Source organism: Helobdella robusta, assembly GCF_000326865.2.
Source record: "Helobdella robusta unplaced genomic scaffold HELROscaffold_4, whole genome shotgun sequence".
NCBI classification, from domain to species: Eukaryota; Metazoa; Annelida; class Clitellata; order Rhynchobdellida; family Glossiphoniidae; genus Helobdella; species Helobdella robusta.
This window is the reverse complement of record NW_008704902.1, coordinates 4168690-4195300: the sequence shown is the minus strand read 5'-3', so window position 1 is coordinate 4195300 and position 26611 is coordinate 4168690. Positions and strand designations below refer to the sequence as shown.

General features: G+C 33.1%; 2 protein-coding genes across 2 annotated transcripts in view; one reads left to right on the top strand and one right to left on the bottom strand.

Annotated features, from left to right (window-relative positions):
• Positions 1 to 3444: 3444 nt before the first annotated feature.
• On the top strand, positions 3445 to 11456 carry HELRODRAFT_162502 (hypothetical protein; the record flags this gene model as incomplete). The annotated part of the gene is made up of 15 exons (XM_009024688.1): positions 3445 to 3528; positions 3827 to 3934; positions 4085 to 4225; positions 4486 to 4717; positions 4858 to 5033; positions 5244 to 5339; positions 5565 to 5723; positions 6045 to 6444; positions 6631 to 6737; positions 7039 to 8109; positions 8451 to 8559; positions 8671 to 9423; positions 9793 to 10151; positions 10849 to 10899; positions 11316 to 11456. The coding sequence occupies 15 exons, from the start codon at positions 3445 to 3447 to the stop codon at positions 11454 to 11456; spliced, it is 3987 nt and encodes a 1328-aa protein (XP_009022936.1).
• Positions 11457 to 20940: 9484 nt separating this feature from the next.
• Positions 20941 to 26611, bottom strand: part of Syt7a (synaptotagmin 7a) — a gene marked incomplete at both ends in the record, with an annotated part of 28759 nt that continues 23088 nt past the window's right edge. Inside the window, 3 exons of the mRNA XM_009024196.1 lie at positions 20941 to 21251; positions 21651 to 21765; positions 24923 to 25092. Of these exons, the coding sequence (XP_009022444.1) occupies positions 20941 to 21251; positions 21651 to 21765; positions 24923 to 25092 (596 nt within the window). The remainder of the gene's footprint in view (positions 21252 to 21650; positions 21766 to 24922; positions 25093 to 26611) is intronic.

Genomic DNA, 26611 nt, shown 5'->3' with positions numbered 1-26611 from the left:
TTTGATCTGTTTCTGGTTCAATTTTTCAATAGTTCGTATCGAATTTTTTTCTTCGATTTTTAAATTTTGAACTTATTTGTATAGAAAACAAAGCTTTTAACATTTTTTTTATTCATTTTTATCTAATACAGAAAAAACTTTTCAACGCTAATCCTTCACCATTTACAATGTTTTGCTATTGCATTTACTATTGTTTTTACTTATATCGGTGCATTCCTAAATCATTGGCTCCAAAAATTAACTTTACGTTGTTCCTACTTTGATGGCTCTAATAATTCACTTTGTTTTGATCAATTGTTTCTTTTTATTGTTAGTTTCTTTGTCGCAAGTAAAATTACTACGTTCGTTGTATATTTATTACAGGATTCTCTTTGTTTGTGTAAAGCGCATTCTCGATTTTTAGTAAAAAAGTATTCCTCTTGTACTGTATCGCAATAGGAATACATTTCAATTTAAAATTGTTTTGTACTTTTGCAAACGGTTAAAAACACAACCGTCCAGTGATTTAATTAATGTTTCATGAAGATCAACATTAATGACGATGATGACAACACCGACATCCTCAACAACACGTTATTCCAGCCGCAAGAGCGCCGATGAGAAGAAATTATAATTTGCGGATATACAAATATCAAATTACAATAATAAATACTGATTATAATTAACAAACTCAACTATACGTTTTAATTTGAAAACATATAAAGGCCATCCTGCAACAAACACAATTAACACATAATATCCATAGATTGTCAAATTTTTGTGCAACAGCTGAGCGAAATTGTGATTCATTTCTTTCCCGCTTGGTTAAATCTTTCAAGTTGTCATTCAGTCGATCGATTGTATCTGTACAATCATTTTCTTGTAAGCTAATCATTAGGCTTATACGTTTTGATATATTTAATATTTTTATTATCCCCATTATTTTTAGCAGTGTCTATGAACCAACAACAAGGAAATTAATTGTAATTGTATCTATAGTGCCAAAATTATTTTTGAATTTTTTAAACTTCTCGGTAGACTGTTTCAACAAACTTTTAATGCGAGCTTGAACGTTAACACAAAACTAATAAAATGCAATCATTAATTGAAATTAAACGCAAATAAATGTCGGTTGTTAACAAATTTCTCCAACAAATCTTGTTTACCCTACACCATTTTGGATGTTAACGGATTTCTTCATCTGCCGGTTGTTAAAAAAGTTTCAGATCTTGGAGTCATTGTAGATGATAAATTAAAATTCAATAGTCATGTTTTGAAGGTAGTTCACAATGCGAACTCTATGCAAGGAATCATTGCCAGGAATTTCAAATAGCATTCTGACATCGAGCACGGTGTTCAAGTATAGAATCCTTACAGAGCCAGTTTAATAGAGGAGTTAGAAAAAGTTTACAGAATGGCAACGCGTGTGAGAACATCCTGCAGAGGTCTTCCATACAAGGACCGGTTGAGAAAACTGGAGTTGCCATCTCAGGTCTACAGACGTCTAAGAGCCAACCTTATTTTGCTATATAGAATAATATATGGTCAGCTTCTTTCTGATGTTGTCCCTTCGTTACTCTTTGCGCACGATGTTCGTACAAAGGACCACAACTTCAAGCTAACTATAGTTTCTAGCCATAAGGTCTGTTGTAATTTTTTCCGAATAGAGTGATGGAAGAATGGAACAAACTGTCTTCTGTTTATCTCTAACATACTTAACAGATAAATGTATTAAAGTTTCATCAATGTCGTTTCGTGAAAATCTTAAATCAGCTGATTAGCACATGTTATAGATGTTACAATCTCAAAACAGCTGATAGAGATTTTGCAGTGGTTCTGTCTTCTGGAATAGTCCGTTAATGGAACGACGAAGATCTGGAATGTCATTATCAGAGTTTAATAAGTATTAACGATTGACACCACTTGTGACATTGCTGAAAAGTTTTCAGCATATTACTTGAATATTTCTACGTAGAGAGTGCTAATGAGAAGCTGTTATAGATAGCGCTTTGTAAATAACAAGTTACAATATATCCATATATAACCTTGGTGGGACGGTGTATTTGATGCTTTGATCACATGAATGAATGAGATGAAGTTTTATGCTGTTTAAAATGAAAACAAATCCAAGAAATAATTTTGTGCTACTTTTCTAGAATTTGTAAAAAATGGGATGATTATTGAGGCGAGTGAAATTATTTAAACCTGCAGGTTAAAAAGTAAACTGATCTAGTAGATGAAATTTGACAAGTATGTGCTTGAAATATGGACAGGTAAGGTTTTGACAATGTGTTTGTTAAAAATGTTCGATAAGATTGGAATTCGGAACACTGAATTACGCAGGATTTGAAATAAGGAATTTGACAAAAACGTTGATATAGAAATAATTGCGTTATATGCTTTTTATCAGCTTTTCATAATCCCCCAAATTTAAACTTCTACGTTATCCCTGTTTCGATTATAAAGGGCGTGTAACGTTAATATGTTACATTTCCAGTAATTTTTATAATGGGAAAAATAAGTATAGGATAAGATGGTATCAGTGCAGTGGTGAATCTAGAGAAAGGGCGGGCCCTGGCTTCCGCCATTGTGAGCAATATTTGTATTGAAAGTCAGTAAAACGCAGTTTTTGCTTAGAAAAAGCACAAATTTTTGTCAAAAAAGGTCGCCAGCCTAATTAAAAGGTCGCCAGCCTAATTTTGGCTACACTACCACAAATCTTGGCTCCCGTCAAAATTGAAAAATAATATTAAAAATTTAAACATTTTCAAAATTTTGGTCCCAGGTCAAAGTTGTCAGGTGCGCCACTGTATCAGTGTAAAGTAATAAATACCACGGATCGGTTTTTTGAGATGGAGGATATTCGTTGAGTGATTTGAATGGTTTGAAATTGAGGCTGGATTCGTTTTCTATTAGCTTTAAACGAATGATTGTTTTGCAATGCAATTGAACAATATATAGAGAGAAAAACCATGATACTTTAAAGAATTATCAAGATAACTAAGCTATGATTAAACTAAATAAACAAAATTGCAAAAATTGTGGAAACTTATGAATACAAATACGAATTCTAGCGTTTGAATCAACCATTTTGGTACTATCGCAACAGAAGTTTTTACGTCATAATTCGAATAAGCAATGAACTTTGGTGTAATGATAATAACTAAAATTAACAATTCAAATTTGTTGATTTTTTATTATATTTCAACTCTGTTGCTGAAAAATTCATAAAAAAATTTATATAATAAGTCAACTTGTTTTCAAGTTTTATTTCCAGCATTCCATAGTCTGTGTACTACTGTTTTCATACAACCGAAAATAATCATCTTGTTATTGTTTCTGTTTTTTTTTAGATTTTTATGTTGCCACATAATTGTAAATAATTAATTAAATAAATTTAAACTGGACTAATTTTTTTTGTCTTTTTTTTATATTTTCTATTTCCTTTTTTTACTACTGCCTAAAATGTTTAAAAATCTTAAGGAAAAAATTAGTGATAGTTCATTGAAAACAAGACCTGTTCCAGCTACAAACCTTGATCAAAAAACAGTTATTAATTTTTTATTTAAATTATTTAATATTTAATAAAATGAAATGAAATTAAATTTTAGTGTTAATAATTTTTTGATTAATGGGATTGAGTTATTTATCAAATTACATAAATTATAAAAACATAATGGAATGTGCCAATCAGTTTTTTTAATTGAATTTACTATGAAAATAAAATAATTTAGCTAGAGACTATTAGAATATAATTTGTATAACTATTTTCTATTAGATTAGGTTGTCAAGTTCAAATGTAATTTATGACTTAAATTTATTTATTTTAAAAAAATCATTTATTAAGAAAACAACTGAAACTGAGGTCAAAAATGAGTTGAAGGTAGAATCTTCTTTTGATACTACTACCACTACTAATGCCCCATTCTCTATTGAATTGGAACAAAAAGAAAAAGTAAGACTGTTTGCTGCCAGTCATGTTCATTTTTTTAATAATTAAGTTCAATTCTTTAGTCTTCATTGACATATGCTTTGTGGCATGCATAATAATTCAGATATATTACCTTGATAAATTAAAAATTTAATTAATTTGACTTTTGAATAGATAAAAAGGTTAGAAGAGTTGCTTTCAAAATGCAAACACACGATTCAGTCACTTAAAGAAAAGATTCATATACTGTCCAATGACAAAAATGATCTGATGCAACAAATTGAACTGAAAACAAAGGAGATTGATGATGTTAAAGTAATCATTTTTTTTTCTACAGTTTTTGTTGTTTAGTTGGGCATTTGATTATTTGTTTGCTTTCATTAGGTTGTCAGTTTTTCGTCACTAGGGTATGGTTATTTCATTTTATTTAAAAAATTATATAATCAAAATTTTAACCAGTTGAAAACTATGTCGGTTTTCAATAACATAACTATCTTTAGCTAAAATGTTTTGTTGCACTCTTTCTATAATTCTAATTGTGGCATTATCTAATCAATTAAAACAAAAATTTGCAGAATGAAAAGACAGAGCTGAATAAAACTTTAGAAGGAAGGATATCATCATTAGAGCAATGTTTGGAAGTTGCAGAATCTAAAAGAGTGATGGATGTTGCCAATGTGAAGCAGGAAATGCATGGATTGTTGGAAGAGAAGGAGCAGGAAGTCATCAGAGGCATGCATGTTGCAAAAGAGTTAGCAGAAGAGAAGGAGCTAATGCAAGCTGAATTGCTTGTTATCAAACATCAAAGTCATTATTTTCTTCTTCTTCAACATTTTTCAATTTTTATTTGAAACAATAAAATATGCTGCAATATAATTTAAAAGCAACACATATATATGTATATAATAATTATCAGCCATGTCGTTATTAAAGCTATTTCACTGTAGGTAAAGAAAGCAATGATGAAGTTGCAAAGCTGAGGTTAAGAATTACAACACTTGAGCAAGAGGCTTCTGAAAAAGTGCAAGCAACAGAAGAAAGGATGGAGAAAGAGAAATTGGATGAACTGCATGAACTGAGGAGAGGCAAAGTTGAAGCACTTCAACTTATGCAGGCAAGCAGAGTTTTTATTTTGTTTTTTTGTTTGCACATACTGTTTGTATCTTGACCAAATGAATCATTTTTCAATTCAATTCAATATCTTATCTATGTTCTATCTAATAGAGATATAACGAAAAAATAAGCAGAATGATGTAAAGAGTTATTGCATGGTCATTAATTTTCTGAATACTGATCAATAGTGCTGACTAATGAGTTGAATCTTTAAACATAGAAACAGATGTCTGATAGGATTTCTGAACTTCAGAAAGAAAAAGAAGAAGCTCTCCTGGAGAGGGACAAACTGTGGGAGGGCAAGTGGAATGAAAGGGTGAGTCCCGTTTCAAGATCGTTAATTGTTTTGTTTGGATGACTTCCCATTAGGCGTTGAATTGTCTGGTGCCTGACATTGTTTGAATAATCAGATGCATGATGTTGGATGACCTGCTGAATGATGTTGGATGACCTGCTGAATGATGTTGGATGACCTGCTGAATGATGTTGGATGACCTGCTGAATGATGTTGGATGACCTGCTGCATGTTGAATGAATTTAGAAAAGCTCTCAAGAGAAAGAGCACATGAGTGAGATGATGAGGGAGCAGGAAGAGATGGCGCTTGCAGCTGAGGAGCAGGAGTTGCAGAGGAAGATGATTGTGAACCAGCTACAACATGAGGTCACCTCCCTGCAGAATGATCTCTCCATTCTATCCAAGGTTACTCCACTTTATTCTCCCGTTACATAAATCATATGCCTTTTACATTTATCATGATTAAATTGTCACTGATAAATTTATGTTTCAAAAAATTTTCATTGACCTGTGTTCATGTATTTTATGTATCTACATTTATATTGTGCCACAGAAACGGCATTAGGTAGGTTAGTTGATGTAAAGTAGAAAGAAGACCATTTCAAGTGGAATCTAATTTTGAACATTTGAACAGTGTTTTTGGCACCATTGAAGGGCTTTGATTGTCTGGTCATATTCATGTTATTAAACATTATTTTACATTTTGTTACAAATGATGTTATCTAGGAGAACGAAGAATTGAAGTTGAAGTTACTTTCCACTGGTGACGAATTGAAGGATGTCGTTACTAAGTTAACCATCAAACAAAATGAACTTACTTCCCAGCATGAAGTTGCCTTATCAAATTTAAGAATGCAACAGCAGGCTGACATTGACTCTTTGACCAAACGTCATATGAATGCATTTGAAAAGTTGAAGGTGGATTCGGCTTTCAAGTTGCAGTCCGTCATCATCGCGAAAGATAAAAAGTTTGAAGAGTTCTCCACTGAATTGAACGAGCGACTAACTGTGCAAATTGAAGAGCTAAACAGCACTGCATGTTCCAGGATGTTGGCACTGCAAGATAAAATTGAAAAATTGAGCATGAAAAATGAAAGCATCAAGCTTCAATATGAGGAGCTCAAAGGTGCTTCTTTTCAGTTTATACATTTAAATTTTTTGAATTATTACGTCAAACCTAAGAGCATTAACATTTGAGAAAAATATTGTACTTTTGCACTTTTTATTATTATTATTTTACTTAATAAGTAAGTTTATTAACTTTTTAGATTTGTTTTTCAAAGTTTTAGTTGTGTTATTTTATAACAAAAAGGTAAGAATGAGGCAATCAATGTTGAAGCAAGAAAAAAAATGGAAAGTGAAATATGTGCTCTGAGTGAGGCTAATCTGTTATTGAAGGATGACATTCAAAAGTTGAAGGTCCTTCTTGTTTGTACCTTTTGATCTGCAACCATTATTTAATTAAACCACTATTATATTGTAATAATCGTGTCTCGTTACTAAGAACTTTCAACATTGCTAGCAAATGTTAGAAAATTTCATTTGCTTTTGAACAGCATGTTTGGTGATCACTCGATCTTTTTGTTTATTTCTGCATTACCTCATTTACTACGTTGTTACTATTGTTAATATAATGTTACATCATAGAGTTTTAATCACCATGACGCCATCTTATGTTTCTAGTTAGCAGGACATTTAATGTTCATTCATATTTGCACAGAAGGAGCATAATAAGCAGAATGTTGAACATCTATCAGAAATATTGGAACTTCGAGAATTAAACGAGAAGTTGTCGACAGTAGAACAGCAACTGAGATCTCAACTGAACAGCACAGAAGAAAAACTGACCTCTGAACTGGATCGAGTGACGTCGGAGAGTTCACTAACGTTGAGTCAGTTCAAGGATATGTTGGATGCAAGTCAGCATGATATGAAGGAACTGCTGGATGAACTCATCTTTACAAAAAATTCTTCACAGAGCACCATTGATGCATTAAAATATGAGCTCGAGCAAAAAAATAGCAAACTAAAAAGAGTTATGAAACAGTTGAAATCGGTATCTGATGGGGATGCTCTTGAAAAAGACATTGAAGCTGGTGATGATTTGATTGACGGTGGAGATCACTGCGATATCGTCAGGAATTCAAACGAAAATAACGCCGTCAAAATTGAAGCTGATAATGCAAATGAGTCAAAATTAGGAGATGAAGTTGGCAGCTGTTCAGTTGCAAACATGAGTTACTCTGAGAGTATGGTCCTGAAAGAAAAGATGAAGGAGCTTGATAGGAGCAACGAACAACTTCATGAGGCAAAGAATGAAATCATCAAATTGAAACAACTTCTATCTGATAAAGAGTCTGATTTTGAAGAGTTGAATCACAAATTTTGGCAACTCTCTCAAGAAGCGAAGAAGAAAATAACTGAAATGAAACTGCAACTTGATGAAAAAAATAAAGTGAACGACAATGCATGCATTGCAGAGAACAAAGAAGCTGTAGACAATTATGCTTCAATTTGTAATATCCTCAATAGTCCACCGAATGAAAGTTCAGAACAAAATAAAAACTCAGTCACAACATCCTCACTACAACAAGTTACTCGACCTGCTTCACCACAACCACCGTCATCGTCTTCATCCTCTTACAACGAAATGGAGTTTCAGCTGCAGGAACTAAAGTTGAAACATGCTGATGAGATTGACAAGTTGAATGAAGAAATTCGTAAGTCCAGGCAGGAAGTTCAGTTTTTCAAAGAAAGTTTCAGGAGCCAGTTCGATGAGGCTCAGCTGAAAGTTTGATAATTCTTTCATTTTGTTTTCATTTGTTTTCTGGTTTTATGTGAACTGTTTGTGGAGATGATTTTGTTATAGTTATCATGCTGATTGAGGAGAGATGGTTAGTTGTCAAGTTGTTTAAATTTGAAGTGGTCATCCACACGACAGTTCATTTGTACGTTCTGTTTGTTTTCAACTTAGAGGAGTTCCTGTAGTTAATTTGTTCTTCTGTTTTGTTTATTTATTTTGTCTGAATCTGCCTGGCTAGATTATTCCGTTACAGTATGATGCTGTACTACAGTAGACCTGTGAACGCGTGAGTGAAGACATGATGTTTGCAATTTGCATTTGAATGTTAGATGAAGCTGGTGATGGAGAAGATGAGAGAGAACCACGAATCCATCCTGCAGGAGAGGGACAACCTGCTGGACATCAAGCTGGATAACCTCAAAAAAGAAAAAGACATCGGTTAGTAATTAATTACCATCGCAATTCATTTCGATGTCACTGCCACTAAAATGTAAAAACTCTATCACAAGACATAATCATAATCTAAACCAACACTTTGTTCTACGTTAGAGAGAAATAGAGAGGTAAGAAAACTGAATGAAATGCACAACAAAGTGCTGCAAGAAAAGAACGAAAAGTTGCAAGAGTTTGAGGCTCAGATATGCACATTAACCTCACAACTTCAACATCTGAAGGACAAGCAGACTGACCCACCACCAGCCACACATACTTCTCCTAATGATGACACTACAACGAATAACGAGGTGGCCGCAAACCACATCACACCAGCGAGTGATGACGTTGTGATGACATCATCTGATGACGTAATTTCGACCAGTGAAATGATCGTCAACTCTGAAACAAATGTCATTATTGTGGACAATAATGACGATGACAACATCAACAACAATAACAGCAATAACTGTAACCTTATTGTTAACTCCAACGACATTAACATCGATGTCGTTGAAAGTGCTGGTCAGCATGATCTTAAAATGTCTCCTGTTGGACAATATGACAGCAATATTGGTAATCCTAATATTATGCTTGATGTAACGAAACATAAGAACAGTTATAACAACAACAATTCAAAGACATTTCGTAATGTAAGCTCCATAAACAACAACAGCAGTGATGATAAAGATGTTGGGAATATTATCAATAGGACACCGATAGTTTCTTTTGATGTAGGTATACAAGTGGAACTTGACACGAAACCATCCACAACATCTTCGCCAACAATAACAACAGCAACAACGCCAACACTACCAACAACAACAATGTTGTCACATATTAGCACTAATTACATTCATCATGAACCAGGTTATTATCACATTTACTTAATTTTGATGTTGTTTTCAGCTGATGTTTATTTATAATTTCACTTATTTTCTAGTCTTAGCATTATAAACTTCTATGAATGCTTCATGTCTCATGTTCATGTCTGAACAACACAGAGTCCATTCTTTAAACTCATCATCGTCTAAAATGATTTTACGCTCTAAAAACGGATCAATGAATCATTCGATACATAGTTTATATTTTGACTGTTTTGTATCAATGTGTTTGGTGTGTTAAGATTGTTATGGATGGCTCTTTTTCGTTTCCTTCTTGAATAGAATATGTTTTCTTTCAGTTTATTATTTGCCAGTAATTACCTTCAATTAATTGAATTTTTTTTTTAAATTGCAGCCATCTTAGTACCGAGTAGCCAGACAGCAAACCACGTCAGCGAGAACAACGACACCAACCAAAACAACTGCAACAGCATATCCCTTCTAAATGATCTTTCACATTTAGAAGAGAAACACGACTGTAACAAAAATTACAACAATTCTCTGGACGACAGTTTGGCCGACATCATCGACAACTTTGATGAGATCGTCGGCAACAAATCGCCAACGAATTGTAGTGATAAAAATAATCGGAGCAGTTGCAACGCCAGTAGCAACAAATTTTCAAAGTTTAGAAACCAGGAACGACTTCTCTCATTCAACGACGAGTCACTGATTGACGTCGAAGTTTCCGACGCCAACAACACTGATAATGAAGTATGACGTTTTGCATTTGTTTTTGTTAATCTCTTACTCACTTACTTACTTAAATGCTGTGATATGTGGGGTAGCAAATATTTACTCTAATCATCTGTCTATTGATAGTTTGCTGATTCAATTTATACTTTTCGCCAAATTTTGTAGCCTGCATATGTTGAATTTCTGGTTACGCGCGCGCACACACACACACAAACCACAAACACACACACACACAAACACATACACGTACACGCTCCACACACACACACACAAATTGCTATTTTTTCTTTCACCAGCTCCGTGTTCTCTAATATAACAATAGCAATAACAATGTTCCATTTTTTTTGAATTTTTATTCATGTTTTGTTTCAAACAACTTTTCTTTTTTCAACAACTACTTTGAGAAGTTTCTCACAAAAAATTTTTTGTTGCATCTCTTTTTCCTAGTAATTTTAACATTTTAACTTCATGCATCTAACGGTAATCTTATTTATCAGTCTTTATTGTGATTAGAATTAGTTTTTTTTAATATTCATTTGCAACATTCGTTTCCAGCATTCTTTTCAACAAGTGGTTCTATTTATATTTGTTTTAAATTCTTAATGTTGAAAGTAGTAAATTTTGGCTTATAAAATTAATGGTGCTCAAATGTATTATTTAGAGCAATCTCATGTTAACAATTAACTAATCAACCAACTCAAAAATCTTTCACAAGTCCTTGTTAGAAGCGTACTCAGCTCTGAACATTCAGCCAACTGAATTGGAGGTTTCATAAATTTGCTATCTGACAAATAAATTTTTCAACAATGTGCTTTTTCCATTTTGGATTTTTTTTTTCATTCAAATTTAATAAATATTTTTCACTTTGAATGTTTTCAAATTATTTGATAAATTATTCGTAATTAATTATTCATAATTATCAAATTATTAATTTTTTTTTATTTATTAAATAATGGTTAATTATATTTGTATTGATATTAATTTATTCGCTTATAATTCAGTACCTGAGGCACATCCTTTTCAAATACATGCTGGGCATGGAGACAAAGGCAAGCTTCCTTCCACATTATTCATTTTTTGATTTGTAAATTTCTACATTCGTTCATTCTTTTGTTTATTTGTCAGTTCCTTCCCTCTTTCATCCTTTTATTTGTTCATTCCTTCCTTCTCTCACTCCATCAGACGCTGACGAAAGTGATATGCACGGTCATGAGGTTCACAGAGGACGAAAAGAAGCAAATTATGGAAAGCCAGCAGAGCATCAAGACGAAAGCTTCAGTCAGTTGTTCTTTGGTTCATTTCATTTTCATTGCTTCCATGTAACATTTATTATTTTTGTTCACTGACTTTCAACGCGTGTGCTAATAAAATATTTGTAAGGACGAAGATGGTGATATTGATAATGATACACATAATGATGATTATGACGATGATGATAATGATATGTTGATGATTTCAATGATGATGATTATGGTGGTAAAATCTTTAGCATACTTGTTTATTTTCTTTCAGATGTTCTTTGGTTCAAAACGGAAGGACAAGACGGTGATATGATGATGCTCCAATGCTAGTGCTGCCGTCACCGTCATCATTATTTCAACTTCAGTTCTTTGTTCATCATCATTTCATCACTATTTTTAACACAGTTATTAGGCGAGCAATCATTAGAATATCATTGCAGTTGTTATCACTTGCAGCACACAATCATTATCACCAAGCAATCGTCATTCACCATCATATTCATTCAACGTCATCATTCCATCATTATGATGATGGCTATTCATTCGTTTCATTATTCTATAATTTTCATAATAACAATTGATGTCATCCTTTTTATTATTCTTATCAACTCGAGACTTCTTCTCCATACCTTCATCATTATTATTTGATGTTAATAACTTTTCATCACCACATCATTGCTTCTTGTTTGCTGCTTGTTTAACATGTACTCATTTAATATCAATGCTAACTAACTGATGGTGCCGTTGTTGCGATGCCTTGTTGCTATTCATTCCTTCCACATCTATTGGCTTATATGTATGTATCGTTCGTTCGTTCGTTCGTTCGTTCGTTCGTTCATTCATTCATTCATTCAATCTATTCATGTATTCATCCAAGTATTCACTCATTCAATCAATCATTCGTTCAGTTTTGTATTAATTTATTTACCCATATATTTATTCATGCATTCTCTCCTTCCTTCCTCCATTCATTCATAAGAGTTTGTTTGCTACTTTCGTTCGTGTTAGCAGGTTTGCGTTATTACGTACAAAATAATTTCGTTCTCACTTTGAAATTGATTCGTTAATTTAATTATTTAATGAATAATTATATTTATTCAATAATTTGCTTTAAATGATTTCCTGCCTTCCATTCGTAGGAAGAGTGCTTCCACTGGTTCTATCTTCCAACACGTGGTCAGCCAAAGACACTCTACAACATAGTTGATTCATTTGTTTTGTGTGTGTCTGTATGTGTGTGTGTGCGTGTGTGCGTGCGCGCGTGTGTTAACCTGCATGATGCACTCTTTTGTAACCTACCTTGCAATCGAACGAAGTATTGCTCAGTCACATGTATTATCTTCTGTACGTATTCTACACTTTTATATGAAGGATGTTTCCAACGTTGATCTTATATATGGTTCCAAGCATTCACACGGTTATCAGCATCTCTTTATCACTCACTACCACACTACAGTCTACTTCATATTTTATTAAGTTCATTATCTTTAATTTAATACATTAAAAATTTCTTTTAAACTTTCATGAGCCATTTTTCTACATGTTTTAAAAAATGTTTGAGTTACTTTTGTGATCACAGGCTCCAGCAGTGGTAGTGGCGAGGTTGTTCTGCTCCAAGACTTTTTTGTACTTCAGTAATTAAAAATTCGCATTAAGATTTGTATATTTTTCATTTGATTTTAAATATTGGTCGTGTTAACAATTTTTTAAAAATTTCATAACCACTTAGCTCTAGAGATTGTTTTTTATTTATTGTGCAGAATTGTTAACATTGATTGAATCGATCGGAATTTTTTTTTTAACACAATTTGTTCATATGTTTCATCTTCAAATTAACTTTCTTTTTTTTTCTTCACATCGTTGTATCACTAGTTCAATCTGGTTTTTCATTTTGTATTTTTCAAAAAATAGTGGAAGATATTTCTTCATTGAACCGAGATGTCGTGTAATGTGGATGATAGCGAGCGGCTGATGGTTTGATTAATGCTTACGTGAATTTGTCGGAACATTGAACGTGTCAGCTTTCTTTATACTCGTGCAATTTTAATTTCGTGCTCCAATTGTATTCACGAACATAATCATTCACAATTATTCACATCAGTCCCAATATGAAAATAATTATTCAATTATTTTCATATTGTTTTTAGTTTTATTTTTTATCCGATCATTCATTTTTACTTGCGGTTCTGTTTTTGGGGATTATTTTTTTCATAATTTTAATTGACATCATTTTATTACTGTTACCATGAATATTAAAGTACTTGTTGTCGCATGGGTGCTTGATAACGTTACAGCGTTACTTAACTGGCACTCCAGATTCCATTCCTTTGTTTCACACAAATACATTCTTCAAATTTCCATCTCCTCATCTCTAATGGGCTTCTTTTCTCTCATTGTTCTCAACAAATAACAAATATTTAAACATGTACACACACGCACACACACATACGCACACAGACACACACACACGCACACACATACACACACATGTACACTTATTTATTTATATTTATTTACATACTCACATTCTTAAATGTGCAGATAAAGAATAAAAAAAGACAACACTGACACACTTCAGCACACACAAGCATGCAACTAAGTTGTACACCAAATTTCGGATATTAAATAACTAGGAGAAAATAAATTATATATTTTTTTTATTTTTTCATTTATTTATTCAAGCGCTGTAAATAGTTTTGAAAGGATATTTTCTTGAATATTCGATTTTCACAGTTTTCATACTAATTAATGAAAATAATTTTCATTTCAAAAGCTTGAAATTTTAGCTGCCAGCCTTTTCCCTTCAAAAATAAAAAATTGAAATGGCGAAGATGTATATGTCTGGGTTGTACGTTGAAAATACAGCATGGATTATCATTATCCGCATGCAATCTGTAACGACTGGAACCAGGCAGCTGAGACGTGGTCACTAGTCAGATCGCTAGGCATGCTGATTTCTGCTGATGATAATTAATATTTAACCAGGGTGTCGGTGTCGGATGAAAAATATCCGGCACCTCAAAAATTTCAAATCTAAAATTTCAACTCTAAAATTTTCCGGCTCCGACCGACTCCAGCACTCTGGTTAAGATCATGTGTTTGAAGTCACTAGCTCTCACTGGAATAAATTTCCAAAAAAATGTATATAGTGTATGTCTTTCCTAGGCCCACAATATGACAAATAGCTGGTAAACTCAAAATTTTCCCTGTAAGCAAAATACAAAAAGATCGTCGTCTGCTTTTGTTGAGCCTCACTCCATCTCCAGCAAGATTCTGGCTGTTGTGTCCGTTACGTTTCGTTCCAATTTGTTCAAGTACCAAATTGCTTTGTAGGGCATGAATCAAGTTACGCCTCTCTTAATTGCGTTCAATGTCCACGAGTCATTCTTGTTGTTTTTGATTTCTCAAATAGAATAGATTGTAAAACAGATTAAAACTACAGATTATAACTACGGATGTTTCTTACTTTTGTTTGCATTATTTCTATTTTACGGCTAGTCTTTCACTGAATTAGTAAATAAATAATCTTTTTAAACCGTCACGTGATCTGGTAAATGAAAGATCAAAAAATAATAATGAATTTTATTTCTCACAACAGTAAGACCTCAAATCTTATAACCTAAACTAAAGGAAACATTTGAAAGCGATGGTTAATCGCATTTGGTATGTGCGTCCATATAACTATGTTAACATTTTGTGTGGAAGAAAAATCTTGTTTCGTTTTTACTATTCGGGACATCCTAATATATTTCCACGTGTGATGCTAACTTTTTACTTTAGAACTTTCCGTTTCTTTCTTTTTCTTTGCACAAAAGAGATTTTGTTAGGTCGTGCTTGACAGACGCCAGGATGCATTAATAGCAAATTTTGTGTTGCTCATCTGTGCAGTGTAATTTATGCCTACGGGCCGCTTCACACGTTTCTTCATATGTATGTTTCTGAGCAATGTTGCGTTCTATGTAAGGCATCTGTATACAAGCGTTTATTCAAAGTATCTTTATTTCTTTTATTTAAAGTTTCGTTCGTGTGAGAGTTACACACGTTAAATGTAGGCTTTTATGTATGTCGTGTGTTTAGCCCAAATAGCTCCTTTTTATATGTGTGATGTTGTGTTACGTTACACTCGAGCTGAGGGAACCTATTTGATGAATGGGAAATAAACACGAGTCCAATTTTTGCGAGGCACGATATTTTTTGTTTTTACTTTTATCTTTAAATGAAATGAATTTTTGATCTAGTTTTGATGTTGTCGATTGCGATAAGCTACGTTTCAAATTTTAAAGGGTAGTGCTGAATATGGGTTAGTATGAAGAACTGATCCTATTAAATAACATCGAAATAAAATTTGTGTCATGAAAATAACTCATAAGATAAAAAATGAAAAGAAGAAGATGATGAGGAAGATGAAGAAGTGAGGATTGAATATGAACGTTCCATCCAGCGGCCTGTCTGCTATCTATGAAAAATGAGATAAGGCAAAAATTGTCGACAACAAAGATGCCCATAAAAACTGCAAAAATGATATTTTCGAATTTTTCTTCTTGTGACGTTTTTTTGTATTTTGATCATCCTCATCATCCATAACAAACGCATGTTGCTGTGGGATAAGTGGTGAGGAAAGTGTAGCGTGTAAATTTTATACGCAACAAATATTATTTAATATGGAAACTTCATTCACCTCGATGAAATGGTTGGAGGACAGTGACGACGTCATCATGGTTGCAGATATTCCATGTATTATTTATTATATATATATATATATATATATATATATATATACAAACATATGTGTGTGCGTGTGTGTGTGGTGTGTACCTGCTTGCAATATGAGGTGCGAGAATTAGGTGGAGATTAGTCTTAAAATAACGTTAATGATAATGGATGTTAATATGGAAGGAAATAATGATGGATGATGTTGCTTACGACGAGCTGTTAATGATGAAATTTCTCTTATTGATGCTACTAGTGAGATTACTTACTTCTTCTGAGATTTGTGCTACGGTCGTCACTGCTTTCAATACTCGTCTTCATTTATTCTGGTTGCTTATTGTTATTTTACACGGCAGTTCGAGTAAATTTTATGATAATTTTTTTTCTATGCATTTTTTTACAATTTTCTAAGTTTGCCGAAACCAGCGTAAACATAGCATAAAAATTGGTCGGCGCGTTGAATAGAGGGGAGCAATTGATCATGATATGGACGGAGCGAACATGCACTTCGGTTCTTGCGCGTTATGAAATTTTAAATAAAAATGAAATTGATTTATAACTCGGTGTCAGGTGGATAGGAGGATGAATGGATAACAGGAAGGAGAGATGGTTGGATGGTTAGATGGATGGATAAATAAAAAGATGGATGAAGGTGGGTGTTGCCTGAAAATGAATCTCAAAATTAGAATCTATGCCGCACGGCTGAACATCATTTTAAAATTAGAATCCCCGCCGGCTGGCGACGAACATAAATCTGCAATAAGAATCTATATAGGACGGGAGAACGTAAATTTTTATCTGAAAAGTTGTTCGATTAAATGAGAAGAACATGCGAGATTGCACTCAATAATGATGATGCAGCTTTCTGCCAACGCTTCATGATCATTCGTCATCGTCTGCATAAAAAATTTCACGCGAAAGATTGTTTTCAGAAACTCGTTGTTGCTGATGATGACTTTTAGGATAATGCTTCCATGAACGTTATCAAATTTATTTCTTCAAAAAAAGATGAAAAAATGTTTTAAAATAAAATACTTAGAGCAAAAATGTCTGTAACAAAAATAATGGTTATGTGATGATGACTTCAATACGGACGGTTGTGGCAATGACGTAATAATGTTTGTTTACGACATTCAAGTTAGTTGCGAAGAATGTTCTGATCATGCGGTGAACATGGAAGCATTGGAGGAGTTGTTACCATCGGTAATTAAAATTTTTAAAGTATCGCTTTGGTTTTAAAAACCAAATGATTTTGGATTACTATGTATTATACAACTTTTTCGAAATCGAATAACCAGACTTTTAATTTTTTTTCATAAAAGTATGTTTTATAAGGAGCTAAGTGGTTTCCGTTGTTCCTAATATCCTGTTTTTTTTAATACATAGCTAATTCCACAATAATGGTTACACTTTGTTTTGATTCTGTTCTACTGTTGTATTATTATGTTTCAGCAGTTAGTCTTGTCCGAAAAGTTGTACGATTAATGTCTTGTCCTTACAGTCACTTCGCTCAAGACAACGGAAAATGTAGAAGGAATTTATTAATTTTGTTTGACATCACGAAAATATATTTTATTTGGTTGACTAGCTGATTGATAATAATTTTACAAAAAAAACCAGTAAGTATGCTTCAAAAATGTATCAATATGTAACGACAAATTGACTGTTTAAGACAAAAACCTGACTGAAATACTTAATTTTAAAAATTACTTGTTTTACACTAAAAATGCCCAATTCATATTTTATAACCATTCCGAAAAAAACTCTTAATCATCTTTTATGTTATCTGACACCGTTAACAATATTTGGCCGATAGGTTTGGCAGCTTGCTGCATACGAACGATTATATGTCAGTGTGCTTGTGTATGAATGTAGAATGTCCCAGTTCATTTCTATGCCGGTGCACGTTTTTAAGAGGCTGTATGTAGTTTTGCGGATAAATTGACATTGATGCTGCTTTTTTTGTTTGATGTTATCAACAGTTGTAACTGAAAAATGCACTAGTCCTAATGTTTTTAATGCGGCTTCTAATGTATTCATTTTTTATCAATATTTTTTTGAGAAAACGGAAGAGTTAAAAAAATTAAGAGAGTTAGTTTGAGTAAATTCTAGTGACATTTTAACTATTTACAACGTCAAAAAAACATTGTTGTCACCTGAACAGTATTCAAAGTTAAAAACAAAAACAAATCCAACTTACCCATAAACTAAAACGGTTTTTAAAAAAATTTTAATTTATGATTATTCTATAAATTAAAAAAAATTTTTTAATATGAGTTTTTCATTTTAATCTTCCCAAATTAATTGATTATTGCTTGTTTATCTATTTTATGAGTTCTAACTATTAATGTGTCCGTGTGTTATTACTTGCATGTGTTGCAACAATCTCAGTTGATGTGGTTGGTACACTTATATCATGATGAAGATCTCACTTATCAAAACGTACATGTTTGCAGTTTCCGCGCAGTCCTGTTTCACGTTTACCGTTTCGTGGGATCATTGTCTCCACGATGCCAAATATCCGGATGCCATTCACGGAATTTCCATTTGATGGCATTAAACGATGATCACCTGCTGTAGATGCGCAGTGCATGGAGACTTCGTTTGTTTGTATTTGGTTGCTGGAAGGAATTGAAAAATATTTGGTGTAACTTAATGGCAGCAAACATGCGGCCACTTTTTCATTGTTTGACGATCATGTTGTTGCATGTGAACATTTCTGTTTGTACCACAGTCGTTAAATTTTTAAAATATAAAAATTGATAAGATCTTTAGAACGAATTATTAGCGTTTAATGCTTTTAACGAAGCAATAACAATCTGATCTGATGTTTACAATGTTCGTTCATTGATTGACGACAAACATTACACTTTTCATATAACATATTTGCTATAATGTGTTTACAAAATGAATGGTTTACATTGAATATCAATATCTGCATATACCATGAATAGAAATATACATTATATATGTAGGAAATAATTGTAAGAGGATTTGCACAAACAAAGACATAGTGCCATGTTAAACCTTCTAATGTTGAAACAAGAGAGTGCAGTGCTGACACGGGTACGAACGTAACAAATCACGATCTAAATAAAGTTGAAAAAAATGAAGTATGATAAATAAATGTTAACGTGTGTATGTTTGAGGGATTGCGAATGTTGGTGAGTTATCTACAGATTAAAAAGTTGAATTTTGAAATATATCTAATAAAATATCATCTTGTCCAGTTTATAGATATAAATTAATATTATCATTGAGGTTAATCAGCTTGCCTCGCTTTTGTAATTTTTTTACAAACAAGGTTTATTAATTTTTTTTTTAATTTTCAGTACTGAATTTTAAAATGTTAACCGATTGAAATCTTGAAAATTCTACATGCAAAAATTTTACAAAAACATTTGAATATTTAAAAATTTCAAGGTAGTTCTTGGGGTTTTTTGCGTCTGTGCGTGTGTGTATATGTGTTAATGTGTGTGTGTTAATGTGTGTGGTTTATGTGTGTGTGTGAGTGTGTGTGTGTGTTGTGTATGTATGTGTGTGGCGTTATTTATAACAACGTATTTTTTCCAAAAATAGCTCAGAAAAATATTTAAATATATTTAATTTCGGACAAGATCATCTATCATCTCGTTTTTAAGATGCTCAATTGAACACTATTTTGACTGTCTTCGTTAACATCATCTATATCTTCATTATTCATCATTTCGTATTGATCATCTTCATCATCTCATCGTCAACATCATCATTACAGCAACAAAAACTTCATCATCATCACCACCATCGTTATCATCAGCATCACTATTTAACTACCCTCCTGATGTAATCTTCATTTTATTAATCATAATCATCACATCATCATCATCATTGTCATTATCCTGATCATTTGACATTAGCATCTCCGTGGGGACATCATTATTTTTCATCGTTATCATTATCGAGGACATTGACTTTCATTCGTTCGTTCGTTCGGACCATTTATAAGACGCGTGTGATATAATCAATAAGAAAAGCAACAACAATAAACAACAACATAAACAGCAACAACAGCAGCAACAACAGCAGCAACAACAGCAATATCATCATCATCATCAAAAACACCAAAAACAATTCATGCACAACATATCAACAAAATCAACAACAGCTACAACATCAACAACAACAACAACGAGATTTATGTATACAAGTTACGTAAGTAAACATTATGACAAAAAGACGATAGCTTAGTAAGAACTAACTCAGTCAGCACAAGATCAAGTGCAGCGTATAGACAGTAGACAGCAAACAACAACAAACAACAACACATTCATCATGCAAGCATCGGCGTCGCCGTTAAAACAACATTAGCATTTAAAACAAAAGCAACAACACGGAAATAAAAAAATCATCTGTGCAACAACATATCACCATAGAAACAATTTCATCGCTTATGTATACATAATATCACCAGCATCGTCATCTTCATCCTCATCCTTATCATAATCGTCGTCATCATTCTCACAGATAAAACTACCTCCATGCATGCAAACAACAACGTCGTTGTATCATTTTGCATGGGACATCATTTTGCATCAACAACGCAATGCCTTTACTCTTCATACAACAACATCCACATAAAACTAAATAACCATTTCACCTTTATAACTTAATCATCAGCAGAAACAACATTGTTATGTAAACATTTACAAACAACATCACAAACATGATCACAAACAACATCACAAGCAGCAACGACGGCAACATGTTCATTGCAAACGACAAACTTACCCTACAAAACACCAGAGCACCATTTTCGAAACAACCTCAACGCCCGACAACAACAGAACAAAACAAATCAACATGACATCCGAGTACAATCAGCCAAAATCTTTGAGAATGTGCCACTGATAAACAGGTTGTCTGGCCTTCTGAAACATCTCATTCCAATGTTTGACCTCCATCGGCCCACTTTTGCTGCCGAGCACGACCTGACCTATTTTTTCGTTCCTGCCCATCCTGTCGTAATCCATGACACTCACCACCAAACTCGTCTGCCGGATCTTCTCGTAAGGAACGTCGAACACGAAGGACTCGTTGAACGTCGGGTTCAAACACTTCTCGATGACGACTGTCTTCTTTTTCTCCACTCGCTTGCCGTCGTGTGTCAGCCATATCTTCACGTAGGGATCTGTGTGGCGTGTGCGGCGGTGACATCTTTCAATTATTTATTGCATGTTCCTTTAAAAAACATTTCAGTGGTCACTGAAAATGTGTTACTCATTAATTATGAATTGTTGTAGTCACAATTGAATGTTAATAAAATTTATATTATTAAAATAATTTTATAATTTAAAGTGGATTTTTCATTAAATGCTCTTATTTTTGAGGGAACTCGTATAACAGGATCAGATGCAATGAATTACAAACAAACAAACAAACAAAAAAACAAAAAAACAAACAAACAAACAAACAAAAAAACAAACAAACAAACAAACATACAAACAAACAAACAAACAAACAAACAAACAAATAATTTGACAGAATTTGAGGCAAGCGACCTTCGGAATGAAATCTATATATCTCTCACCGGAAAGTCCGTTGATGTCTTTGGCCTTTAGCTGTCGTGCGCTGTTCACAAACACTGTTATCTGGCCGTGGGTTGGTTGGTAGCACAGACCGATGAATAATTCTCCTAATTTGCCCTGGTTCATTTTGTATGAATTGATTTTTAAAATGACTTTTTCGAACGTAAAATACTGTTGTAACTGCTGGAATGGTGGAATTACGCTATATAATTATTAATGTCATCTCGTTATATTTGTTATCTTTTCTATATTTGTAATCTTTGGATTACATATTTGGATTATATATTGGAATATCTTGTACTTAACGAGCAGAAGAAGCGATGTCGAAAATGAGGTTTTGAAGCGAAGTTTTCTTTGTAATTTACGTAGCTACTTGGATTAGTTTATTGCTTCTATTACTGTTGACATTCAAATAAATGTTCAACCCAGTTTGCGTTCGAAGCAGTTGTGTTCATCTATAAGAAATCTTGAATCTACGGAATAACGAACACTTGACGATTGTTGGAAGCTTCAATATATATATGTATATGTATATATATATATATATATATATATATATATATATATCATTAATAATATATATGTAATATATCTTATATATCATATATTCCTGTTATATTCATAATTTATTCGTCTACGCATGAAAATTAAAATAAAATTTGAAATGCAATTTTCAAACGTTTCTCTGCCAAACAATGGTATAATTACAATTTTTTTCAACAATTCCATTTGAAAAAATATTTTACTTGAGAATGTGACATGTTTTCAATTGAAAATTTCTAAAATTTCATTTTTTGAAACAAATTTTGAGAGACAAAAACTAGTGGCTAGCACAGCAGGCGCTGTCGAACGCTCTGTAATAAAATTATTCTTGCGAGCAATTAACGCCGACACAACAAATCAGAGAAAGTGGACAGGTAGAAATATGTGTGGTCGAACATTGTAAAAACACATAAACAACAAAAAAATAAAAACCACATAAATAAAAACAACAGCATACGAACCTCATAAACAACAACAACATAAGAACCTCATAAAACAGATCAAAATACTGCTGATCGTTCACTTTCACATAGAATGAAAGATAAAGATTTAATAGTTGCATCATTTAATTTTATTATGCGCGTCTCAGTTGCTGCATACACGTGTAAGCAACTTATAAGCTACCAATATAACGTTGCTTTTTTGTTACACCAGGTTTTTATTCGCCAATTAAGTTCTGCCTTCTGGTGACGTCATTTCCAGCCAATAAAACTAAAAAAATTTGACCATTCCACGAACAAACTTGATAAACTTGCACACATTTTTACCCGCCCATTCGTACGCGCATTCATAAACTCAAACACTGGTACTAATGGACTATATCCAGATTCACACATTTTGTACTATACCTACTTCATCAATTTTACTACTGCACACCCTCACATCAATTGTAGCACATTCACCACATCAATTGTACCACATTCACAACATCAATTGTACCAAATTTACAACATTAACTGTACTACACCACACCATCACATTAATGGTATTACGTTCACCACACCACATTCATCTCCTCAATTGTACTACATCCACCACATTGATGAATTAACAGCCGGCCGATAACGATGCACCAGTTATAAACTGCTAATGAAGTTTAAAAATAAAGGAAGTCAGGTGAACTTTTTTCATCATTAGGTAAATAAACAACTGTAAAACGCATGTAAAACTGTAAAACAACATAAGTACAACCTAACAACACAAGTAGGTGCAACTGTGCAACTAAAGTACACTAGGACACCAATGAAAGAATTTTACAATGAGAGTATGATTTTAGAGAGCTAATAAATTGAACAACTGTTTGTAATGTCTGCTAACTCATCTGTCTGTCTGAGATTTTGTCCAAAAAGTAGTCACTGCTAATGGCAGTAGAAGAAAACATGTCACGTGGTTACTTATGATGTTGGTATGGTAATGAATAAGGATGCCAAAATGGTGATAATATATTGATGATAGTAATTATAAGAACAGTGACGATGGAACCACAAAACGCAGTTGAGGTCGTTCTTAATGGGTAAACGATGATGCTGACTATGACAAGTAGGACGATGATGACGATAATGTTGGTATTAATTAAACTACTAAATAAACAGAAGATATCATCGTCAGGTGGACATGATATCTACGTTTAAGTAGGAAAAAAACAATGATGGATGAATGGATGGATGGATGGATGGATGGATAGATGGATGGATGGATGGATAGATAGATGGATGGATAGATAGATGGATGGATGGATGGATATTGCGAAGCGTGAAAAGATTTTTTCTCATTTATTTTTGTGTATATCTAACATAACGGGACAGTTTCAATAGATAAATGTTGTTTATTCATTCATATATTTATATTTATGTTTTAAGGCAAAAATGCCGTTTAAAAATTTTGGTAAATAATACAGACTGAAAAACTTTTGGTGTTTTTGTGTATGTGTGTGAGAGAGGATGAGAGAGAGAGAAAATGAGAGATAGATAGAGTGTGTGTATGAGAGAGAATGTGTGTATATGTGTGTGCGTGTATGTATGTATATGTGTGTGTGTGTGTGTGCATGGGAATGTGAAATAGAGAAAGCAATAAGCGCACTGTGAATAGTAATTAAACTCTTAATTCAATCGCCAGTGCGCTGATCAGTATATTTTAGTGATGTTCGAGTTGCCTAAAATTAAATTCTCTTCAGACTAAGACAACATTAAGTTAGCTTAAGAAGTATCAACATCATCATTATCATCATCGTTATCACCATCATCAACATCGTCGTCGTCATCATCGTCATTATCATCTTCCCCATTATCATCATCATCACTATTACCATCATCGTCATCATCAATATTTCCACCTGATCCAACTTATACTAATGGGCAATTTGATTGTTACTCTCGTAAAATCAAACCACAATGCAGCCATTATAAATTTATGTGGTGTCTGTGTGTGTGTGTGTGTGTGTGTGTGTGTATGTGCATGTTGTTTGTTTATATCATTGACTCTGACTGTAAATATGTGTGCATGTATACGGTCACACATATATCTCTTTCATTAACATGTTATATATATATATGTAAACATATAAAATTATACATTATATGGATAAATACGTACATATACATTTTATGTGTGAGTGTGTGAGAGAGAAAGAAAAAAAGAGTGTGTGTGTGTGAGAGAGAGAAAAAAGAGAGAGAGAGAGGGAGAAAGAGTATGATTGAGTGGATGTACATGAAAAAGTTAAAATCATTCCAACCGTGTGTCCTTTACACGGTTGCAGATCCCTCCAGATGGCCTGGTTGTTGGAGAGGTCGATGTCGTTGAGGGGCACGCAGACCTCCCCTATGGGGTCGTCCCTGCTGAACCTGTCGTAGTCCATGACTTGCAGGTACAACGTTCGATTCATCAGCTTGTGGTATGGGTATCCTGTGTTGTGGGGAGATGCGTTTGTCGGTGTTATTGGATGGCATTTGTTTTTGAAATTAATTGAACAGTTATTAATTAGTCTGTTACTCATCATTTCTTTTCATGTTGAAGTGGTGATCAGCGTGTCGGAGGTGGAAACAAATATCCGACTCCGAGTCCGATTCCGGCCCTTCAAAAAAAATCCGACTCCGGGTAAAATTTTCCGACTCCTACTCCCGACTCCAACTCCGGTTTCTCAATTCCAAAATTATTTTTCAACTTTTGTATCATAATATAATACTAAATAATATCACTACTAAATAAAAATACTTTAAAACCACTTGAAATCAGTCAATGTAATAGTTTTCATAGCAAAATTACTTCATTTTTATGTTTTACAACATACTGAAAGAAAATTAAGTGATTTTATTCACACTATTAGCATTTATTTTCAGTATTAAAGCTGATTGCTTATCGCTACATATTTATTCTCTAAAAAACACAATCCTAAAATAATTGTTCTGAAAAAAATTTTTTTTCAAATAAATAACTTTTTTGTGCTCTAAAAAAGTTCAGACTCCGACATAAATCTCTGAACGACTTCGACACTCCAGTTGCAATAAGTTATAAATTATATCTTGTTAACAGAGTTTTAGAAAGATTGATATAAATTTAATCAAAAATAATACGCTGATAAAAATTTGTTGGTAAGTGAACTTATTAAAAGTGTGGTTCTTTTATCCATCTGTCGGCTTTCAACCAGGGACACCTATTTGTGTTGCTAATTAGTTCATGTTTTGTTTGTGCGTACCAGACAAACCCGCCAAACTCGGTAGGGAGGTTTTTTTAGAGAACTTATTTTTAATTAGTTACCTGTTGGAGGTTTCATCGGAAAATAATCGTTTGCAGATATTATAAATAAGAGTGATTGTCATCTGCACCGACCTTACGTACCAGTGCAAAATTATACCTTCGGTGAAGCTTCTTTGCACTTGCGTGTGTCTATAAGTTCAGCTGCTAGCTCTTTGAATCTTTTATTTTATTATAAATTTCAAGTTTTTAATGATTAGTGCACATTAAAAATAAATTAATAAAAAATAAATAAATAAAATGATAAATACTGTTTTAATGGCACAAAATTATTTATTGTGAAAATAATCATCAATTCATTTCCTTACAGAATCGACAAGGACCTTTGCTAACCCCATCAAACTCAACCTTACAGATGTTGTTGTCTGATTAGGGGTGCAACTTATGTTGAGTAACATTTATTTAAAAAGTTTTGCTTCCATCATGACTTAAGCATGACGTCGAAATGACGTGATGGCATTTTTTTGTCGAGTGCCGTTTTCATAAGGTTAATTAGATTTATATCCCGCTAAATGTTCGAAACATTTTTAAATTGCTTTTACAACTTTTGATCATTCATGACGTGTGCTTGCGCCGTTAGTGGTCACGCGTTTCGATATTTTTTTCTATTTTGAAAGTAAGTTTTACAAGTTAACCGTTATTTACGACCGACCATCTTCGCGGCCATCTC